The 25,000-nt window shown below is 42.5% G+C and overlaps 1 protein-coding gene across 1 annotated transcript in view; it reads right to left on the reverse strand.

Moving 5' to 3' along the window:
* The window catches only part of spns3 (SPNS lysolipid transporter 3, sphingosine-1-phosphate (putative)), a gene marked incomplete at its 3' end in the record, with an annotated part of 34,555 nt that overhangs the window by 1,776 nt on the left and 7,779 nt on the right, over positions 1-25,000 (reverse strand). Inside the window, exons 3-11 of the mRNA XM_084320574.1 lie at positions 24,202-24,267; positions 17,863-17,999; positions 15,590-15,741; positions 12,629-12,695; positions 11,424-11,572; positions 6,629-6,781; positions 5,024-5,213; positions 3,596-3,661; positions 2,847-2,945 (exon numbers count right to left, since the gene is read on the reverse strand). Of these exons, the coding sequence (XP_084176700.1) occupies positions 2,847-2,945; positions 3,596-3,661; positions 5,024-5,213; positions 6,629-6,781; positions 11,424-11,572; positions 12,629-12,695; positions 15,590-15,741; positions 17,863-17,999; positions 24,202-24,267 (1,079 nt within the window). The remainder of the gene's footprint in view (positions 1-2,846; positions 2,946-3,595; positions 3,662-5,023; positions 5,214-6,628; positions 6,782-11,423; positions 11,573-12,628; positions 12,696-15,589; positions 15,742-17,862; positions 18,000-24,201; positions 24,268-25,000) is intronic.

Raw genomic sequence — 25,000 nt, forward strand, 5'->3', positions numbered from 1 at the left:
TGGAAGGAGACTTTCTTGGCCCCACGGTGTAATTTCTTCTTCATCTTCTTCGAGTACTTTCCGGCAGACTGGACACCTTTCGGCGTATTGCTGCCTAACAGATTTATCTGCTCACAAGTTCTCTTCTCCTTCTTTTGAAAAGACATCCACTCGCCTCGCCTCGCTCCTCTGGATAGGCTAGCTAACGCTAGTTAGCCGTTAGCTAAGCTAGCTACTAGCCGACAGCATCATGGCTATCCCGACTGAACCACACGTTAGCACTCAATATTATAACGTAGCTAAAGCTAACTAGCTGTCCCTGTCTTTAGCCGGGATGGCTAGCCTGACTGAACTGTCTAACATGCAACAACTTTCATCTTCAGTCCATCTGCCGAACGATGTCCTCTTCACCTTGTCTGGGATAAACTCCAATGCTGCACGCGCGGAATAGTCAGACGCTTTAGAATAGTGTAACCCCTCCCCTCATTGAAACCAATGCCTGCTGCAGAGCACCAGAGCTCCAATAGTGACCCAGGTGCAGACCCAGGAACAAGTCATTCTACAAACGTGTCTAATGTGAAATATATAAGCATATAAGCAAAACTAGATTTTAGGTCTGTGATGAAAAAGGGCCTCGCGGGAAGGGGGGCCTCGCAAAAAAATAAAAAAAAAATAAAAAAAATAAATAAAAAAAAATAATAATTTTTTTTTTTTTTTTTTTTTTGCGAGGCCCCCCTTCCCGCGAGGCCCTGTGCGACCGCACTGCTCGCACACCCCCTGAGGCGGCCCTGGATATGAGGACTGTGTGTAACTAAGAGGGATATGAGGACTGTGTGTAACTAGGAGGATATGAGGACTGTGTGTGTAACTAGGAGGGATATGAGGACTGTGTGTAACTAGGAGGGATATGAGGACTGTGTGTAACTAGGAGGATATGAGGACTGTGTGTAACTAGGAGGGATATGAGGACTGTGTGTGTAACTAGGAGGGATATGAGGACTGTGTGTAACTAGGAGGGATATGATGAGGACTGTGTGTATGTGTAACTAGGAGGGATATGATGACTGTGTGTAACTAGGAGGGATATGAGGACTGTGTGTAACTAGGAGGGATATGAGGACTGTGTGTAACTAGGAGGGATATGAGGACTGTGTGTAACTAGGAGGATATGAGGACTGTGTGTAACTAGGAGGGATATGAGGACTGTGTGTGTAACTAGGAGGGATATGAGGACTGTGTGTAACTAGGAGGGATATGAGGACTGTGTGTATGTGTAACTAGGAGGGATATAAGGACTGTGTATCTGTAACTAGGAGGATATAAGGACTGTGTGTGTGTGTGTGTAACTAGGAGGGATATGAGGACTGTGTGTATGTGTAACTAGGAGGATATAAGGACTGTGTGTGTGTGTGTGTGTGTGTAACTAGGAGGGATATGAGGACTGTGTATCTGTAACTAGGAGGGATATAAGGACTGTGTGTAATGTATGTGTAACTAGGAGGGATATGAGGACTGTGTGTATGTGTAACTAGGAGGGATTTGAGGACTGTGTGTAACTAGGAGGGATATGATGACTGTGTGTAACTAGGAGGGATTTGAGGACTGTGTGTAACTAGGAGGGATATGAGGACTGTGTGTAACTAGGAGGGATATGATGACTGTGTGTAACTAGGAGGGATTTGAGGACTGTGTGTAACTAGGAGGGATATGAGGACTGTGTGTAACTAGGAGGGATATGAGGACTGTGTGTAACTAGGAGGATATGAGGACTGTGTGTGTAACTAGGAGGGATATGAGGACTGTGTGTAACTAGGAGGGATATGAGGACTGTGTGTAACTAGGAGGATATGAGGACTGTGTGTAACTAGGAGGGATATGAGGACTGTGTGTGTAACTAGGAGGGATATGAGGACTGTGTGTAACTAGGAGGGATATGATGAGGACTGTGTGTATGTGTAACTAGGAGGGATATGATGACTGTGTGTAACTAGGAGGGATATGAGGACTGTGTGTAACTAGGAGGGATATGAGGACTGTGTGTAACTAGGAGGGATATGAGGACTGTGTGTAACTAGGAGGATATGAGGACTGTGTGTAACTAGGAAGGATATGAGGACTGTGTGTGTAACTAGGAGGGATATGAGGACTGTGTGTAACTAGGAGGGATATGAGGACTGTGTGTATGTGTAACTAGGAGGGATATGAGGACTGTGTGTATGTGTAACTAGGAGGGATATAAGGACTGTGTATCTGTAACTAGGAGGATATAAGGACTGTGTGTGTGTGTGTAACTAGGAGGGATATGAGGACTGTGTGTATGTGTAACTAGGAGGATATAAGGACTGTGTGTGTGTGTGTGTGTAACTAGGAGGGATATGAGGACTGTGTATCTGTAACTAGGAGGGATATAAGGACTGTGTGTAATGTATGTGTAACTAGGAGGGATATGAGGACTGTGTGTATGTGTAACTAGGAGGGATTTGAGGACTGTGTGTAACTAGGAGGGATATGATGACTGTGTGTAACTAGGAGGGATTTGAGGACTGTGTGTAACTAGGAGGGATATGAGGACTGTGTGTAACTAGGAGGGATATGATGACTGTGTGTAACTAGGAGGGATTTGAGGACTGTGTGTAACTAGGAGGGATATGAGGACTGTGTGTAACTAGGAGGGATATGAGGACTGTGTGTAACTAGGAGAGATATGAGGACTGTGTGTATGTAGGAGGGATATGAGGACTGTGTGTGTGTGTAACTAGGAGGGATAGTTCCACGTCACTAAGCAGTCAACGGTTCCCGCGCTGCGGTTTTACGCATTCGTGGAATGTCTCTCTCGTCTAATCACAGCACTCCATTGTGTCTCTCACCGCTCCGAGCAGATAAGGACTTCCTGCGTCTCCGAGGAGGTGGCACACCGTGATCTGCAGAGCCTCCGCCGTGGCCCTCCTGGTCGGCACGACGACGTACTGGAAGACACAGGTGTCACAGAACAGTGACTCCAAGACAGACAGACAGACAGGCAGGCAGACAGACAGACAGACAGACAGACAGACAGACGGACAGACGGACAGACGGACAGACGGACAGACGGACAGACGGACAGACGGATAGACGGATAGACAGATAGACAGATAGACAGATAGACAGATAGATAGATAGATAGATAGATAGATAGATAGATAGATAGATAGATAGATAGATAGATAGATAGATAGATAGATAGATAGATAGATAGATAGATAGATAGATAGATAGATAGATAGATAGATAGATAGATAGATAGATAGATAGATAGATAGATAGATAGATAGATAGATAGATAGATAGATAGATAGATAGATAGATAGACAGACAGACAGACAGACAGACAGACAGACAGACAGACAGACAGACAGACAGACAGACAGACAGACAGACAGACAGACAGACAGACAGACAGACATACAGACAGACAGACAGACAGACAGACAGACAGACAGACAGACAGACAGACAGACAGACAGACAGACAGACAGACAGACAGACAGACAGACAGACAGACAGACAGACAGACAGACAGACAGACAGACAGACAGACAGACAGACAGACAGACAGAAAGATAGTGTTCCAGCTCACCAGAAGAATGTCTGCCAGAATGGGCCAGTTGAGTGACAACAGTGTTTCTCCCAAGGCAATGAACAGCTGAAAGAACACATAATAAAACTAAATTAAGGGGAAATTAAAGTCATTTTAAGGACTTCAAGTTTTGTAGTGAGTAGAGGATTAGCTACCAACTCTTATGACTGTTGCCAAAGATCGAAATGCTACCAACTGTTATGACTAACTGTTGCCAAAGATCGAAATGCTACTAACTGTTATGACTAACTGTTGCCAAAGATCGAAATGCTACCAACTGTTATGACTAACTGTTGCCAATGATCGAAATGCTACCAACTGTTTTGTTAGCTATAATGTTACTAAATATTTTCAAGCATTTTCATTTCCTAACTGAAACTGCGCCCCATTGCACTGTGGGATAGACCTGAAGGGTGAATGATGTCACGTCAAATCCTCTGGTCAAGTCAAGTCAATTTGAATTAGAATTAGTAGTACTAATTTAGATATTGTATACCCAGGTTAATCACCTGTACATTGTATATTACTATTGCACTTTACTGTTACATTTGCACTCTGGTTGGATGCCAAACTTATTTTGGTTGTACTGTACTTGTGCTGTATGATGACAATACATTTAATCTAATCTAATCAAGTTTCAAGTTTCTTTAATAGTTGTCATACAGAAGTACAGAATACTTTTATACAAAATGCTTCTTACTGTTACGCTCCAGAGACTGTGCTAGACAAGATAAGTATCAAATAACATAGTATAGCATGTAAATCTAATGTAATCTAATATAATCTAATGTAATCTAATCTAATCTAATCTAAACTAAACTAAACTAAACTAAACTAAACTAAACTAAACTAAACTAAACTAAACTAAACTAAACTAAACTAAACTAAACTAATCAAATCAAATCAAATCAAATCTAAACTAAACACATCTAAACTAATCTAATCTAATGTATCATAATTAGGGATGCTCAATATTGGCTTTTTTACCGATACTGATATACCGATATTGTCCAACTAATTTCCGATACCGATATCAACCGATACCGATATACGCAGGGTTCCCCCCCCCAAAAAATGGAATAATTTCAGGTAATTAACATTATCTATCTCTTGTCATGGAACTAACACAACATTATGCATACTTTTGACAATAAATAAAATCAGAATTTGTTCTTACTTGCTTGCCTGAGTAAATAAAGGTGAAATAAATGTAAAAAAAAAAAAAAAAAATAAAAAAAAAAATAAAGAATTTAAACCGATACCGATAATTTCCGATATCACATTTTAATGCCAATATCGGCCAATAATATCGGACATCCCTAATCATAAAATTGTTTTTACGCCTCTACTAATGAGGCCAAAGTTCTCAGGAAATGAGATCTGTTCAGGGTGAGACAGAGAAGGACCAGGAGGAGGTGTGTTTCCTACATAAGTAGCCGGGATGCTGCTGGAGGCCAGGGTGACGGCGAAGAAGAGGCACGGCACCGAGCCCAGCATGCCCGCGGCGCAGATCACCGGGTCGGCGCTGGGGAACCTGGCCCTGAGCTTCCTGGAGAGGTAGGAGCCGAGACACACGCCCACGATCCCCGTCACCACCGTCACCGCGCCGAAGATGTAACTATGGACGACGGGAGACAAACAGCGATATCATTACGTTTGAATAAAATACAGGGTTGAATGTCAGCACATGTGTAGAGCAGGGCTTTCACTAAACAAACGGCATATAGGGGGCGCTGTGGCAACTAGGGATGGGCATTTTTAAGAAGAATCCAGATCGATTGATCGCATGCTATACTCGAGTGATCGTGTATTACTGGAAAAGGGGGGAAAAACTAATCTTTATGTTTTTATTTATTTATTTATTTTCTTTTACTTAATTTTGTTCATTCATGTATATGTTTAATTAAGGAAACCAACAAACAGTTATAATCTTACACATACATGTGAAACAAATATATATAAAAAAAAAAAAAAATTATAGCCTATATATAAAAAAAATCATTAAAATTATTAATAATTTAAGATCGATTTTTGTCATAGCTACGAGTAATCGATTACTCACGCCCATCCCTAGTGGTGACGCGCCAGCGCCAAATCAAATCACATCAAATGTATTTGCGTAGCCCGAGATCACATGGAATAGCCCCCATGGTCTGTAGGCCTACAGGTCTTCTTGTACAAGTCAAGAAGAAACATCACAAAGGATCAAAAACAAAAACCACCGTAAAATCCAAATATGCGACACTCCCAGACTTTCCCCAATGAAGATAAGGAACGACTCACTAAAAACCTAGCAATAGGGGGGAAAGCACCACAGGTGGCGTGGAGGAGAGAAACCTCAGATGGGCTGTTCAAAGGGGGATCCCCCAACTGGATGTCGGTGATAATATAGTGTTGCAATGGATGATAGATGTATGGAGAATAGAACAGGCGAATAATTGGTATGAATGTATATATATATATACATGTAATGAAACACACATATATATATATATAATATACAAGGTAACAATAGTATCAATGTGTGTGTGTGTGTGTGTGTGGGCGTGCGTGCGTGCGTGCGTGCGTGCGTGCGTGCGTGCGTGCGTGCATGTGTGTGTGTGTGTGTGTGTGTGTGTGTGTGTGTGTGTGTGTGTGTGTGTGTGTGTGTGTGTGTGTGTGTGTGTGTGTGTGTGTGTGTGTGTGTGTGTGTGTGTGTGTGTGTGTGTGTGTGGGAAGACATTTGATATACGTTGTATATATTTGTTATTCCACAACAAGTTAATCAAGTTTGAAGAAAGATAAGATAAGATATTACTTTATTGATCCCCTTGGGGGAAATGTGGGCGTCATAGCAGCATGGGGGAGGGGAGGTACAGGTATGGGCAGGGTAATAGTAGAAAGGCTGTAGGCGAGTGTTGGTGGTTAAGAGTCAGACACACCTAGTGGTCAAACATTCCTAGCAGTTCTCGTGTTCTGCAGCCGTTATTTCTCCAGCTACTGGAGAGAAAAGGTAAACAGAGAGCGACACGGGTCAAAGGTCATAGGTCGTACCTGTCCGTGGTGTCGCAGGGCTCCTTGGTACACGGGGGTTGCGTCCCCTGGGCGACCTGGGCTCTGTACAGGAAGGTCGGCGTCCAGAAAGCCAGAGCTCCGGTCATGAAGGCCATGGCCGTCACTCCCAGCGAGGACCAGACGTAGCTCTTACTGGAGAGGAGGAGGCGGAGAAGGAAGAGGGGAGGAGGGGGGAGGAGGGGGGAGAGGGAAGGAGGGGGGAGAGGGGAGGAGGGGGGAGAGGGAAGGAGGGGGGAGGAGGGGGGAGAGGGGAGGAGGGGGGAGAGGGGAGGAGGGGGGAGAGGGAAGGAGGGGGGAGGAGGGGGGAGGAGGGGGAGAGGGAAGAGGGGAGGAGGGGGGAGGAGGGGGGAGAGGGGAGGAGGGGGGAGAGGGGAGGAGGGGGGAGAGGGAAGGAGGGGGGAGGAGGGGGGAGGAGGGGGAGAGGGAAGAGGGGAGGAGGGGGGAGGAGGGGGGAGAGGGAAGGAGGCGGAGAGGGGGGGGGAGGAGGGGGAGAGGGAAGGAGAGGGGAGGAGGGGGGAGAGGGAAGGAGAGAGGAGGAGGCGGAGAGGGAAGAGGGGAGGAGGGGGGAGGAGGGGGGAGAGGGAAGGAGGGGGGAGAGGGGAGGAGGGGGGAGAGGGAAGGAGGGGGGAGGAGGGGGGAGAGGGGAGGAGGGGGGAGAGGGAAGGAGGGGGGAGGAGGGGGGAGGAGGGGGAGAGGGAAGAGGGGAGGAGGGGGGAGGAGGGGGGAGAGGGGAGGAGGGGGGAGAGGGGAGGAGGGGGGAGAGGGAAGGAGGGGGGAGGAGGGGGGAGGAGGGGGAGAGGGAAGAGGGGAGGAGGGGGGAGGAGGGGGGAGAGGGAAGGAGGCGGAGAGGGGGGGGGAGGAGGGGGAGAGGGAAGGAGAGGGGAGGAGGGGGGAGAGGGAAGGAGAGAGGAGGAGGCGGAGAGGGAAGAGGGGAGGAGGGGGGAGGAGGGGGGAGAGGGAAGGAGGGGGAGAGGGGAGGAGGGGGGAGGAGGGGGAGAGGGGAGGAGGCGGAGAGAGGAGGAGGGGGAGAGGGGAGGAGGGGGAGAGGGGAGGAGGGGGAGAGGGAAGGAGGGGGAGAGGGGAGGAGGGGGAGAGGGAAGGAGGGGGAGAGGGGAGAGGGGGAGAGGGGAGGAGGAGGAGAGGGGAGGAGGGGGAGAGGGAAAGAGGGGGAGAGGAAAGGAGGCGGAGAGGGGAGGAGGGGGAGAGGGAAAGAGGGGGAGAGGGGAGGAGGGGGAGAGGGGAGGAGGCGGTTCAAGAGGGCTGGCTATCAAAGCTAAAACCCATCCCCGTGCTGCACTGTGTTGTCTGTGTCGTTAGTACTGGAATATCCACTAGGCATCAAATATAAATACAATATATAATATACCTGCATATAATCCTTCTATTTACCTTCTATTTACCTTGTACTTCTAATTAAAACCCGCATATAACACATATAACTCTGTATGATAGCATTTACAATAATGTTGTATATACCATTTATATATACTGTATATATATATATATATATATATATTCTTTTTTTTTTAGCCTTTATTTAACCAGGTTTGTCCCACATCTGTCTGTACATACCTGCATATAATAATTTTTACATTTCTGTAGATATTACTATATATATATCTGTCCATATCCCTTACCTATACTCTTAGTTACGCTGCTGGCCAGTATGACTTACTTACTACCATAGTGTCTTTATTGTCTTCATCACTGTACATAATATTATAACTCCGTACTGTATATACACCTGATTAGCACTCAGTAGTACACATTTATATTAGGGATGCTCGATATTGGCTTTTTTACCGATACCGATATTCCGATATTGTCCAACTCTTAATTTCCGATACCGATATCAACCGATATCAACCGATACCGATATATGCAGGGTTTCCCCCCCCAAAAAACGGAATAATTTCAGGTAACTAATAATTTCACTGGATATATATATAACAAATATTGTTATTGTTTTTTTCTTTTTTTAAACCGATACCGATATTTTCCGATATCACATTTTACTGCCGATATCGGCCGATAATATCGGTCGGCCGATAATATCGGACATCCCTAATTTATATATCTTATACCCAGTTTAATCATCTGTACATTGCATATTGCTGTTGCACTTTATTGTTACATTTGCACTCTGTTTTGATGCCAGAGTAACTTATTTTTGTTGTACTGTACACTGGTGCATGCTTACCAACTGTTTCACCTGTTTTATTGCAAGACTACTATCACCGACATCTAAGAAGGGAGATCCCCCCTTGAACGGCCCTTCTAAGGTTTCTCTCCTCCACATTGCCTGTGGTGCATTTGTTCCTATTGCTAGGTTTTAGTGAGTTTTTCCGTACCTTCGCGTGGGGTATGTCTGGGAGTGTTGCATTTATTTTATTTATTTTAAATTCTTTCGACTTTATGGTGTTTTTGTTTTGTTCTTGATTCATTGTTTCTTCTTGACTTGTTTAAAGAAGACGTGTCCGGCCCATGGGGACATTAACATGTGTTGTCGGGCCTTACAAATACAAATATATTTGATTTGATCTGATTTGAATCTGATCTGACCTAATCAAATCTAATTTAATCAAAATGTATCAACGTTTTTTGTTACATATTTTTACACTCATTTATGATCATTCTAACTTGTGTCTCGTGAATCTCTTACATTTTTCTAAAGACGAAGAAAAGACAAAATAATAATAATAATAGCAAGGTTGGGCCGCAGAGTTTCTTGCACATACTGTTTACACAGAAGGGTTGTAGTGCAGGGGTAATGCTTCTCCCTAACTCCTTTCAAATAGTCATTGAATGTTCATCGTCAGTCACAGCCAGTAGGTGCACTCCCCCACTTCCAAAAGTAGCACAAACAAATACAAAACTGATACACGGTACACAGGATGTATTTGTTCCAAATATGGCCCTGGGCCCTATTCCCCGTACCTGGCTAACTGAGTTAGCCGGATAATTTTCAGCATAGCTTGACTTAAGCTAGACATTTCCGTTCCCCGACGTCGGATTGTCTAAATCGCCATGGTAACAGATCAGAAAGTTTGAACCTGTTCCAGAGCAGGGTTTAGTTCAGTTAGCTGGATAACCTGCATGGCCACACCCTCACAAAGAAATCCCAGCTCGCTTCCTGAAATAATTTTCACAGTCTAGATCCCATTATGCCATTCTGAATTATGTTTTTGTGCTTTGTTTGAAATGTAAAATAATAGGTCTACCTAAAATGCTGATAATAAATCATATTCAGCCTATGAATTTACTTTGTCCTATATAATGCACGTCATATTTATACGGATACGGCGCTCGCGACACACACAGTTATTTTAATAACGGACTAAACGGATCATTGCAAATGTGAATCCCGCTGGGATATTTTTAATGAATGAAACCTATCGGGTGTTTGGCTCTGATTAGTTTAATATTCTTCGCTGTGTATTTGCTTAACGGAGCACCCGGATGCGTTTCATTCAAGCATATGAAGCGTCTATGCGCGGATTGTGGATATGAATTATGAGGAATCTGAATCTGTGGAGTATTTAATTGTATCACTGTCACTGTGACAGTGTCACACATTATTGTGATATTGTAACTGGGATTAAAATATATGAGGAGATGCGCTGTTTGATGGATTTGATGACGTGACGTGACTTGATAAATTGAATGAGCCTTTGACGTTTTTGATGAATGAATTTGAGAAAATGCATTTATCTTTTCAAGCACTGTTATCTGATGATGAACATGAGGTGCCACTGGTATAAACCAAAGGGTAATCAATTCAATGCATGTATGGATTAGGTCCGAAACAGATTAACACCTGATTAATAGTGTAACTGCAAGCCTCCCTCCAAGCCTCTCTTTGGAAACCATGTATTTATATAGTACATAATACCTAAGCACATACAGTACAGATATCCTCATGATATAATTCGTATCAATTAGATATACTATTTGGGCTTGTTTTTATCCTTATTCTGAAAGAGTTGAACTAATTATTTTCGCTAGCAAGATCTCATTTGATTATTCATTCCATAAGCCTACTGCCAGCAGGCACGTTTAAAGAAATATAATCTGATTGATTGGGGTAATGAGGGACTTAAAATTAGCCTATAGATTATGCATTTAACTTGTCTGTGAGGCTATTGAGCCGTACTGCATTGTACCCATTCTGCAATCTGTTAATAAAGTTGTAAATCAATCAATCAATCAATGCCGTTAGAAAATCAGGATTTCTGCGATCGACACCTGCTGTCTTTTCAGCTGAGGCGGCCGCGCGCAATTATCCTGAGTCTCAAGTCTGGTTCGAATGAACGAGACTGAATCAGCGTTCGAGGAACAGGAAAATCCCGGATTCAAACATCGGGTTAATTGAATCTGGATAATGGGACTTTTGATCGACTTAGTTGTAGTTGAACCAGGTACGGGGAATAGGGCCCTGTTCGGTTGTTATTGTTTGCGACACTCTGCCGTAAAAACACTGGAAATAATCTTGGTTACTATGACCACACGCAACCACTGAAACCAGGATTCGCCCAAAACTTCACCCTGGACTCCAGTTTCAAATAATCACGGTTGCAGTGTTCCAAAAACCCTGTTGCGTGTCGACGAAACAGTGCAACGCGAACATTAAATTGCGGTTACATAAAATCCTGCGTTCGTGTGGACTGGGCCTAACTCAGTTGTTAACATGAATTAATAGAAGACTATCTTAGTAATTAACATGCATGAATAGAAGACTAACTCAGTAATGAACATGGTGAATTTCTTCACCTACTTTTGCAGGAGGTACTTGACGTCCTCTTTGTACGAGCTCTGCGTTACTACGCCCTGGCCCTGTCCGTGGCTCTCTGCTGCCCCCCGGGGGGGGTTGGGGCAAAAGATGACCAGCAGGACGAGTCCAATTACACCCAGGATAGGATTGAGCTGACGACACAGAAAACATGCTATCTCTCTATGCCAAGACGGTGAGGATAATATTAATAATAATAATAATAATAATAATAATAATAATAATAATAATAATAATAATAATAATAATAATAATAATAATAATAATAATAATAATAATAATAATAATAATAATAATAATAATAATAATAATAATAATAATAATAATAATAATAATAATAATAATAATAATAATAATAATAATAATAGACTTTTGAGCTGACAACGCAGAAAACACGCTAGGGTATATCTCTCTATGTCAAGACGGTGAGGATAATATTAATAATAATAATAATAATAATAATAATAATAATAATAATAATAATAATAATAATAATAATAATAATAATAATAATAATAATAATAATAATAATAATAATAATAATAATAATAATAATAATAATAATAATAATAATAATAATAATAATAATAATAATAATAATAATAATAATAATAATAATAATAATAATAATAATAATAATAATAATAATAATAATAATAATAATAATAATTATTATTATTATAATAATAATAATAATAATAATAATAATAATAATAATAATAATAATAATAATAATAATAATAATAATAATAATAATAATAATAATAATAATAATAATAATAATAATAATAATAATAATAATAATAATAATAATAATAATAATAATAATAATAATAATAATAATAATAATAATAATAATAATAATAATAATAATAATAATAATAATAATAATAATAATAATAATAATAATAATAATAATAATAATAATAATAATAATAATAATAATAATAATAATAATAATAATAATAATAATAATAATAAACTGTATTTGTATAGCACCTTTCATACAAGTATTGCAGCTCAAAGTGCTTCACATCAGTAACAAAAAAGACAGGCATAAAATGAGCACAACATTGGCTTGAAATTTGCTAAAGATTTACAAAAAAGTGCACATGTAAAATAAGTATAACATGTGTACTTAAATGTGTACTTAGTGTATGAGGATGTGTACAATATATAGGTGTTCTTACCCGGAGGGCCCAGCGCCAGTCTCCCGTGAGCCGCGCTACTGACGATCCCGCTATGTATCCAAGACCGCTGGAATACACAGGAGAGGAAAGATTCAGTACAATACACATCTGGTTTTTGTTTGTGTGTTCATGTAAAATCACCCAACATGTTAGAACTGTTGTTGTTCAAATGATGACTAAAGCCCTTCGACCTCTACACTACCCAGCCACTCCAGTGTTTAGACCTCTACACTACCCAGCCACTCCAGTGTTTAGACCTCTACACTACCCAGCCACTCTAGTGTTTAGACCTCTACACTACCCAGCCACTCCAGTGTTTAGACCTCTACACTACCCAGCCACTCCAGTGTTTAGACCTCTACACTACCCAGCCACTCTAGTGTTTAGACCTCTACACTACCCAGCCACTCCAGTGTTTAGACCTCTACACTACCCAGCCACTCCAGTGTTTAGACCTCTACACTACCCAGCCACTCCAGTGTTTAGACCTCTACACTACCCAGCCACTCTAGTGTTTAGACCTCTACACTACCCAGCCACTCTAGTGCTTAGACCTCTACACTACCCAGCCACTCCAGTGTTTAGACTCAGTCTACACTACCCAGCCACTCCAGTGTTTAGACCTCTACACTACCCAGCCACTCCAGTGTTTAGACCTCTACACTACCCAGCCACTCTAGTGCTTAGACCTCTACACTACCCAGCCACTCCAGTGTTTAGACTCAGTCTACACTACCCAGCCACTCCAGTGTTTAGACCTCTACACTACCCAGCCACTCCAGTGTTTAGACCTCTATACTACCCAGCCTCTCCAGTGTTTAGACCTCTACACTACCCAGCCACTCCAGTGTTTAGACCTCTACACTACCCAGCCACTCCAGTGTTTAGACCTCTACACTACCCAGCCACTCCAGTGTTTAGACCTCTACACTACCCAGCCACTCTTGTTTAGACCTCTACACTACCCAGCCACTCTAGTGTTTAGACCTCTACACTACCCAGCCACTCTAGTGTTTAGACCTCTACACTACCCAGCCACTCTAGTGTTTAGACCTCTACACTACCCAGCCACTCTAGTGTTTAGACCTCTACACTACCCAGCCACTCTAGTGTTTAGACCTCTACACTACCCAGCCTCTCTAGTGTTTAGACCTCTACACTACCCAGCCACTCTAGTGTTTAGACCTCTACACTACCCAGCCACTCTAGTGTTTAGACCTCTACACTACCCAGCCACTCCAGTGTTTAGACCTCTACACTACCCAGCCACTCTAGTGTTTAGACCTCTACACTACCCAGCCTCTCCAGTGTTTAGACCTCTACACTACCCAGCCACTCCAGTGTTTAGACCTCTACACTACCCAGCCACTCCAGTGTTTAGACCTCTACACTACCCAGCCACTCCAGTGTTTAGACCTCTACACTACCCAGCCACTCTAGTGTTTAGACCTCTACACTACCCAGCCACTCTAGTGTTTAGACCTCTACACTACCCAGCCACTCCAGTGTTTAGACCTCTACACTACCCAGCCACTCCAGTGTTTAGACCTCTACACTACCCAGCCACTCTAGTGTTTAGACCTCTACACTACCCAGCCTCTCCAGTGTTTAGACCTCTACGCTACCCAGCCACTCTAGTGTTTAGACCTCTACACTACCCAGCCACTCTAGTGTTTAGACCTCTACACTACCCAGCCTCTCTAGTGTTTAGACCTCTACACTACCCAGCCTCTCTAGTGTTTAGACCTCTACACTACCCAGCCTCTCTAGTGTTTAGACCTCTACACTACCCAACCTCTCTAGTGTTTAGACCTCTACACTACCCAGCCTCTCTAGTGTTTAGACCTCTACACTACCCAGCCTCCAGTGTTTAGACCTCTACACTACCCAGCCTCTCTAGTATTTAGACCTCTACACTACCCAGCCACTCTAGTGCTTAGACCTCTACACTACCCAGCCACTCCAGTGTTTAGACCTCTACACTACCCAGCCACTCTAGTGCTTAGACCTCTACACTACCCAGCCACTCTAGTGTTTAGACCTCTACACTACCCAGCCGCTCCAGTGTTTAGACCTCTACACTACCCAGCCACTCTAGTGCTTAGACCTCTACACTACCCAGCCACTCTAGTGTTTAGACCTCTACACTACCCAGCCACTCCAGTGTTTAGACCTCTACACTACCCAGCCACTCTAGTGTTTAGACCTCTACACTACCCAGCCACTCTAGTGTTTAGACCTCTACACTACCCAGCCACTCTAGTGTTTAGACCTCTACACTACCCAGCCGCTCCAGTGTTTAGACCTCTACACTACCCAGCCACTCTAGTGCTTAGACCTCTACACTACCCAGCCACCATATACCGATAGGGTTATTCCTAGTGATTCATTACAGTATGTAATTTGTACACAATGGAGAAAAAATAACTATAGTACTATAGTTTAACTCTAGTAAACCTTTATATGGGTATTATGCATTGCTTTTATTCTGTACATTTTATGCTCATTTTATGCCTGTCAATATGTATGCCAATGTTATGCTCATTTTATGCCTGTATGTCTATACTTATACAAGATACAAGATACCTTTATTGCCACACATCCAGGTTGGTGGTATTTGTGATCAGTACTACAGAGTGTATGGAAGCTCTGGATATATAGTACATACAACTGGAACATAGATACATTTACCCCCCCCCCCCCCCCCTTCCCAGCAATAGATAAATAATACAGCACAACATGACACAATAAATACACAAATACTGCACAGCACGACACAGCACTACATAACACACGGAAGAGTCTAGTCCATCAGGTCTATATTTATTCACGTACAGTATGTCTATATTACTGTTGCGAAGCACTTTGCTGCTGCAATTCTTGTATGAAAGGTGCTATACAATTGGGGGCGACAGTGGCTCAGGAGGTCGAGCGCTCGTCTGGTCATCGGAAGGTTCTAACCTCCCGACGGGGATGAAGATGTAGAAGACGGAGATCATGACGGTCCTCTGGGCTCCGGAGAACAGGTCTGCGATGATGGTGGGGGCGATGGTGCAGTAGCTCGCCTCCCCGGTGCCCACCAGAGCCCTCATCAGCACCAGGAGCCCAAAGTGCTGAGAACGACACAGACACAACCAGAGACACACATCTGACGTCACAGACACAACCACCTCTCAAGAGACGTCACAGAGACACAACCACCTCTCAAGAGACGTCACAGAGACACAACCACCTCTCAAGAGACATCACAGAGACACAACCAAGAGACGTCACAGACACAACCAGTCAAGACAAGAAGGTAGATCCGGATTTCCTCTCTGTTGCGTTCAGTGGAAGAGCTATCCGGCTGCAAGTTAGCCTAGCTTAGCACAAATAAATGAAAGCGGATACAGACAAGCTATAGCCAAGCTGTTGGCCAAAGACACCTCTGCTCTAAACTGGGACCACAATTGCACAATAATCATTTCCTGTCTGATCACAACCCAGTGTGATGATGTAATAATTGCATCTTCTCTGCTAACAGCTGTCATGGGGCCATGGCGTCATGGCAGCTTATCAGGTTAGTCCGTCACCAATAGAATCTCAACTGGAGGCTTGGGGCCTTATGTCACAAGGGGGATTTTTAAGGGTTTTCCCCAAATTATATTTACTTTATTTAGGCTGCAAACCAGCCTATCTTAGCACAATTCAATGGAAGCGTATATGGATCAGCTAGCCTAGCTGTTGGCCAAAAACACCTCTCCCGGAGTTTTAAGCTAGGCTAATGGTCCGTATCCGCTTCCATTCTTTTGCGCTAAGCTAGTTTGCGGACGGATAGCTTTCGAGTGAACGAACAGAGAGGAGATTGGTATCTCTCTTCTTGTCTTCACTCTGGAGGAGATGGTAAGAACATCCCATAATATTGGCAGTAGGTGGAGACACTAGGGAGGTTATTTTCATCACGTATATTAATGAACTCAAGCTCACTTTCAAAACATGGTTATTATTACATAACCAGGCAACAACTAGCCCTGCCACTTCCCCTGCCTCTCAAGCCTTTATCTCTGTGCCTGTTAGTCTGTGTGTTACTTTGTGTGTGTTAGTAGTTAATTAATAGTGTGTGTTACTTAATGTCTGTCAATGTCTGTCTGTCTGTCTGTCTGTCTGTCTGTCTGTCTGTCTGTCTGTCTGTCTGTCTGTCTGTCTGTCTGTCTGTCTGTCTGTCTGTCTGTCTGTCTGTCTGTCTGTCTGTCTGTCTGTCTGTCTGTCTGTCTGTCTGTCTGTCTTGTCTGTCTGTCTGTCTGTCTGTCTGTCTGTCTGTCTGTCTGTCTGTCTGTCTGTCTGTCTGTCTGTCTGTCTGTCTGTCTGTCTGTCTGTCTGTCTGTCTGTCTGTCTGTCTGTCTGTCTGTCTGCATGCCTACATGTTGCTGATGTTACATCGTCCCTGTCTTGCATTTTTCTTCCCTGTATTCTTTAGTTTATTCTCCCATCCTATTCTGTATTTTCCCCACTTTGCCAAAAGCAAATGATGTATCTAAAACCACTTTTAACGATGCTGTTATATTCAAATACTGTTATAATTATGCTCTCAAAATGTCTCTCTCTCTCTATTCTGTTTTTACCTGACATTAACATCTTGCCTAGGGACTGCAGTTGAAAACTAGCTACCCAGCTAACACTGGCATCTTTACATTGGTGGTACTCTGTGTCATTACTGTTGAATAATGTGCTATTCAAATAAACGAAATAATTAGGGATGCTCGATATTGGCTTTTTTACCGATACCGATATACCGATATTGTCCAACTCTTAATTTCCGATACCGATATCAACTGATATCAACCGATACCGATATATGCAGGGTCCCGCCCGCCCCCCCCCCCCCCCCCCCCCCCCCCCCAAAAACGGAATAATTTCAGGTAATTAACATTACATATCTCTTGTTTTTTATATTTTATTATAAAGTGTTATTCGCACTTACAAACATACATTCTGGAATAAAATAAGTAAAAAGAAGAACAGTTAAAATGAGCAGGAATTAACACAACATTATGCATACTTTTGACAATAAATAAAATCTGAATTTGTTCTTACTTGCTTGCCTGGGTAAATAAAGGTTATAGAAATGTAAAAATAAATATTTCTTATATATATTTTTTAAATCGATACCGATATTTTACGATATATTTTTATGCCAATATCGGCCGATAATATCGGACATCCCTAGTAATAATATTTTTTTTTTTGTAAATTACCGACTCTGAGACAAAGGAGCTGATGAAGGTCGTGATGAGCCACACGATCAGGCCGCCGACCATGATGTACTTCCTGTTGTAGCGGTCGCCTAGGTAACCGAAGATGGGAGCCAGGAGCAGGAAACTGCAGATGAAAACTGTAAGTGCATTAAGATGCATTATGAGGAAGCCATCATAAAACCATGAATAAAAAAACAGCCAAATAATACAAATACACGACGACCTTAGCCACGTGGGGCGGCGTGGCTCAGGGGTAGAGCGGGTCGTCCAATGATCGAAGGGTTGGTGGTTCGAATCCCGCTCAAGCCCATGTCCATCCCACTGCCGTTGTGTCCTTGGGCAAGACACTTAACCTACTTGCCTCGTATGAATGTGTATGCATGTGAATGAATGTTGGTGGTGGTCGGAGGGGCCGTAGGCGATGATTATTCGCCACGCTTCCGTGAGTCTGCCTCAGGGCAGCTCTGGCTGCAATTGTAGCTTACCACCACCGGTATGACTGTGTATGAACGAATAATGGACTCTGTAAGCGCTCTGGGGTCTCTGGGGTGTCACGAAGAGCGCTATATAAATCCAATCCATTATTATTATTATTATCGACTTGTAAAATGATCTGCAGTGATCAATCCCTGTTCAACCAAACTGTGATGTTTATGAGCGTGATATGGATGTATAAACGCAGGAATCTGCACAATGTAAAATTTGGCAAAGAATAATGTTGACATTTTTGTTTGTATTAACACATTATTGACATGTTGATGGGGCATTATTGATTGTGTGGATGCATTTAAAAGTAAAACAGCCAATAGCATTGCCGTATTGTGGGGTACATTTGCATATTACATGGTTTATGTCAGCATCACGTGGTCAAATATACATCAGACCTGCAAAGATCTTGTTTTCCCCCCCTGAAATTACTTTATAAGGTGACTACGATCACCTCAAGTCTACCTGAACCGTCCGGAACTACTTCCAAGGCGACCGCCGTCACTTATTGTACGCAGTTCATCACAGCGATGAATCATAACTGACCCAAACAAACGGTGCGACTCTGTGTGACTGACTTGTTTTAATGGTTTTTGGACAACAATGGAGTTCTTTGCCTTCTGGATACGAGCTCTAACCTGGTGCAGACTGGACAGACCAGACCGGTAAGTAGGAGAAATGCATTGTGGGTTTTTGGTCCTTTCGTAGGCCATGTTGAGTCCTATTTCAGGCTCAATGTTCTCTTTAACAGGAACACTCTGCTCAGCCATACTAAGCCGTCTGTGTGAGACCCTTAGGCCCAGATAAACCAGCTAAATGCCGCTTCGCAGTGGAAATTCCTCTCTGTGGGTTCAGTAGAAAGCTATCTGGCTGCACGTTAGCCTAGCTTAGCACAATGAATGGAAGCGGACAGTGCCGGTTAGCCTATAGGCATTGTCCAACTAACACCTCTCCCGAAGGCTAACCGGCACTGTCCGCTTCCATTCATTGTGCTAAGCTAGGCTAATGTGCAGCCAGATGGCTTTCTACTGAACGCACAGAGAGGAAACTGGTATCTATCTTCTTGTTCTAGCCGTTCAGCCATTGTGTAGTGTGATGTGTGCCGGGTGCCAGTGTATGGTAGCCATTAAGCCTGCGTAGCCCAAGGTTGGGTGCTACCAGTGGTGGTGAAGGAGGCAATTTACACCCTACATTGTAAAGCGCTTTGAGTGTCTAGAAAAGCACTATATAAATGCCAGTAAATATTATTATTATTATCATTGTCGCTCTCTGGAGAAGACGATAAGCTAATTTCCCAAAATGTTGGCATGTTCCTTTAATGGTGATATAATGGCACTGACATAACGTGCCATGTAAGGTTGTATCGGTCGTGACATATGAGATGTACAGTAGCTCAGCGTATGGACCTGCAGATAAAGAACGTGTGGACGACATTGCTCTCGGAAGAGTTCGTTTTTTAAGGGGAAATCTAAAGCTCCATCAGGGTTTAAAGCAGGGGTGGGCAACTTTGTATATGGTGAGGGCCACAACATTTCCACAATCAATCTGGGGGGCCGCATTGTTTATCGGCAGTCCCGCCAGTAGTACCCCATCACTCAAATAGCCCATAATAGTCTCAGATGTGATAAATAAGGTATATAAACAATTATAATTTGTTGTAACTTTGTTTTTATTCCATTTCAAATGCATTTCGTAATGCAATTTCAACTTTATGAATTTATAAACAGCTGCATTTAAAAGTATTGCTGTGTAACCCCAAATATATACAAAAATGATCAATTATAATTAAGGCTTCTAATAAAATAAATGTATGAACTTAAAGCCCACTGCTCAACAAACACAAAGCAGCATTCCTGCTGCATTTCACTACAACAGTAAATCAAAAGTGCAATAATAAATGATTTTGTTAAATGTATAAACTTTTATCCTGCTACTAAACAAAACATTATAACACTGAAATGCATGTTATGGATATGAAGCATTCAGGAATGTTTTGTTTAGTAGCAGGATACAAGTTTATACATTTAACAAAATAATTTATTATTGCACTTTTGATTTACTGTTGTAGTGAAATGCAGCAGGAATGCTGCTTTGTGTTTGTGTTATTAGTGTTATCTGAACACTACAAACGTAAACAAGTAAAGTGCAAGTAAAGTAAAGTGCAATACTATATGCCTCCCATTGACCCTTTATCAAACTGGCATGACATTCACCCTCGCCCCACAGTGGGTCAATAATGGTTATAATAATAATAATAATAATAATAATAATAATAATAATAATAATAATAATAATAATAATAATAATAATAATAATAATAATAATAATAATAATAATAATAATAATAATAATAATAATAATAATAATAATAATAATAATAATAATAATAATAATAATAATAATAATAATAATGGTCCCCTCTCTACACCTCTCCATCATCTCCCCCCCTCTCTACACCTCTTCATCATCTCCCCCCCCCTCTCTACACCTCTTCATCATCTCCTTCCCCCCCTCTACACCTCTTCATCACCCCCCCCCCCTGTCTTTAATGAGACACTTGTAGTCTCTCTTGTTGGCGCACAATAGCAGGAATGTCAACTTCAATGTTTGTGCATGCAATCTGCATCAGATGAAATAATGTTTAATCTGACAGCCTGTTTCTCTCCTTTGACTTGATGTGCTTCATGTTTGAGAAATTGCTCTCACATATGTATGTGCTCCCAAACATACTGGCCATAGAGAGGGCAAAGTCCCTGAGGAGTGGGAAGCGGGGCTCAGGTAACAGTTTCCAAAACGAAATTCCCCTCTCATTTCTCTTTGCTTGAAAAAAAGGATCTGACTGTAGCTCGCACAGTTCAAGCTGCAACGGTGGGGGCTGCTCTGACACCGTAGCGGTGAGGGAGCCGGCAAACAGCGCTATCCGTGACTGCATGCCGTTGAAATCTTCAAACCGATCATTGAATTGCATTTGCAGTGTTTCCTGTACTTTCCGAATGTGTCCTTATATTTGGGGTCAGCTGTGCGCATCTCTGTGCGCATTTCTTCACATGCAGAAAAGTGTGTGGACAAGTCCGGGTGGTCAGATAAAAGGCAATGTTTGAAAAGGGCAAGTTTCATCTTAAAGGCGTTCATGTGTGCATAGAGATCCGATACCGTTTCATTTCTTCCCTGCAACTGCAAATTGAGGCGATTAGGGTGCGAAGTGATATCCGTGAGAAAGGCCATGTCACAGAGAAACGCTGTATCTATGAGTTTAGTGCAGTATGCGCTTGTGTCGCTCGTCAGTTGCTCATCCAAGAATGTGGGGATTTCTTTACGCAGCGCAAAAAAACTCTCCAAGCACTTCCCACGGCTCAGCCATCGGATTTCTGTGTGTAGCTGCAAGTCACCATAATCAGTGTCCATCTCTTCCAAAAAGGAGACACACTTTCTATGGTTTAGTGACCTGTTGCCTCCACGAATTAGATTGGTGACCTTGGTAACCAAATCCATAACATGGCTGTAGTTAAGCTTCTTGGCACAGAGAGCCTCCTATATCAGATAAAAAAAAAATAAAAACGATTTAACGACTCTCGCATATAATTTGACTACACTCGACTCGCATTGGTCATTATTAGTGACCCACAATAGATGGAAATTATGTTAGCGAACTTACTTGATGTATATAATGCAGTGCAGCATTCTCGAAGACACTCTGATGTCACGAGACCGCCGCCATCTTGGTATAGGGGGACCATACGGATTTCTACCATCAAATCCATGCATTGAGCTCCGTTTTTATTACATGTTTAATCACATTCTTGTTCATTTCATAACATTTTCATACGATTTGTTTTGAAAATATTGAGGCCAACATGGCATTTCACTATTTCGAAAGCCTTTCTGGTGATTCTAAGGCGAGATATGAGTCAAAGATCTCCCCCTGATTGACTTGACATAATGTCCATACAAAACACAGTCTGCAGACATGGCCATCTCTCGAATACCCAAATTGAAGCTGCTGTGTTACGTTTTGTACTAATAACGAACACAGAAATCCAAATCGCAAGTTTTATATAATACCAGCTGATGCATCACGGAGGAAAAAGTGGCTGGTGGCTAACGTTCGGCTAACTCGCTCTGTGTTGTGGTCGTGGTAGCTACATGCTAAGCTAACGTTAATTACATAATATCGAACCGATAGGAGCTTATCTTATCTAATCTTACGTGGTGGTACCACGTGTGCCACTACCCGATCAAACATCCACGTAAGATTAGATAAGATAAGCTCCTATCGGTTCGATATTATGTAATTAACGTTAGCTTAGCATGTAGCTACCACGACCACAACACAGAGCGAGTTAGCCGAACGTTAGCCACCAGCCACCTTTTCCTCCGTAATGGTATAAAACTTGCGATTTGGATTTCTGTTTTTGTCATTAGTACAACGCGTAACACAGCAGCTCTTTGGCATTGTGAAGGACTGAAGAAAATTCCGCTTGATAGTCTTTAATTTGACGCTTTAACGATCCGTTTCTGCACTAAATGAACCGTACACAATGTACGAGGCGGGGCAGTTACCCCCCACGCTGCAGTTGCCTAGCAACAACAGGCAGGAAGTTGACTTCGAGAATTGGACACTCAACGCCACTCTGCCTTAGAAGCCTGGCGAATCCTGTGCGTTTTCCTTTCATTGCCGGTGCTCCATCGGTAACAACAGCGGACAGTTTATCAAAACCCCCATATTGCTGCACGGCACTTTCAACAGCGTTGAATATGTCCACACTAGGGCTGACCCCTACTAGTCAAATAGTCGACTAATCGATCGAAAGGAGCCATAGTCAACTGCCAACTCTTTTTTTTTTATTTTTTTTTATAAATATTGGCCTGGGGGCTGGGGCCGCATAGTTGCCCCTCCCTGGTTTAAAGGGTAAATGGCTGCTTTTTTATATAGCGCTTTTATCCAAAGCGCTTTACAATTTGTTAGTCACATTTTACCCATTCACTCACACATTCACACATTCACACATACATTCACACACCGACGGCGGAGGCAACCATGCAAGGTGCCAACCTGCTCATCAGGAGCATATAGGGGTTAAGTGTCTTGCTCAAGGACACATCGACACGCTGCCCAGGAGGAGTGGGAATCAAACCGGGAACCTCCGGATTGCCAGACGACTGCTCTACCTCCTGAGCCACCTTCGCCCCAGTAATCCTCTGTGTAATCCTTCATTCACTTTCATTTTGCAGTTGTTTCTGCATGTTATTAGATTAGATTAGATTCAAATGTATTGTCATCATACAGCACAAGTACAGTACAACGGAAAGACGTTTGGCATCCAACCAGAGTGCAAATGTAACAGTAAAGTGCAATAGTAATATACAATGTACACGTGATTAAACTGGGTATAAAATATATAAATTACTACTACTGAGTAATGGTGCTAATCAGATTTGTAGTATTAATATGTACAGTGATACAGGTATAAAGACACACATCTGATTTTAGCATTTTCTTAGGGACATTGATTTATTTTGCACATAATCTCACACATATCCCAAGGCTCAGTCTAAACTGTTTTGCACACATCCATTACTTTCATTTGAACTATCATTAATTCATCTATTTTTCTTTGTTTTCCCTGTAATTAACACAACACAAGGATTCAGAATCCCGAGATATTCAAACGTATAATAACTCTGAATTTGAGATTATGTGCAAAATATATCAATGTTGTATTTCGTGCCCCTTTATTATTATTATTATTTAAGTTGTCTCGGTTATCAAATATGTGAAATTAATGTTGCGTAGTGAGGATTAGCTGTTTCTCAGCTGAAGGGACTCTTTAAGGACGGGACGCGTCAGCCTACCTGTCTGCAGGAGTCCTGCTGTGCCGTCATTTATTTGGAAATAAGTCTGGATGTTGAGGAGGACACCTGTCAGTATGGAAGAGAGGATCTGGTATGAAAAGTATGTCCTGTCCATTGATACATTTGCAGTTAGTAGCAGTAGTAGCAGTAGATGTAGTAATAGTAGTAGTATTAGTAGTAATAGTAGTAATAGTAGTAATATGAATGGCTGCTTTTTTTTTTTTTTTTTTTTTTTTTTTATATATATAGCGCTTTTATCCAAAGCGCTTTACAATTTGTTACTCACATTTTACCCATTCACTCACACATTCACTCACACATTCACACACCGATGGCGGAGGCAACCATGCAAGGTGCCAACCTGCTCATCGGGAGCAAGTAGGGGTTAAGTGTCTTGCTCAAAGACACATCGACACGCTGCCCGGGAGGAGCGAGAATCGAACCGGGAACCTCCGGATTGCCAGACGATTGCTCTACCTCCCACTGTCGCCTCTACCTATTAGTAGTAATAGTAGTAATAGTAGTAATAAATGGTAAATGGCTGCTTTTTTATATAGCGCTTTTATCCAAAGCGCTTTACAATTTATTACTCACATTTTACCCATTCACTCACACATTCACTCACACATTCACACACCGATGGCGGAGGCAACCATGCAAGGTGCCAACCTGCTCATCGGGAGCAATTAGGGGTTAAGTGTCTTGCTCAAGGACACATCGACACGCTGCCTGGGAGGAGCGGGAATCGAACCGGGAACCCTGTCGCCCCTGTAATAGTATTAGTAGTATTATTAGTAGT

The sequence above is a fragment of the Notolepis coatsorum genome (genome assembly GCF_963971535.1).
Source record: "Notolepis coatsorum genome assembly, chromosome: 8".
Lineage (NCBI taxonomy): Eukaryota > Metazoa > Chordata > Actinopteri > Aulopiformes > Paralepididae > Notolepis > Notolepis coatsorum.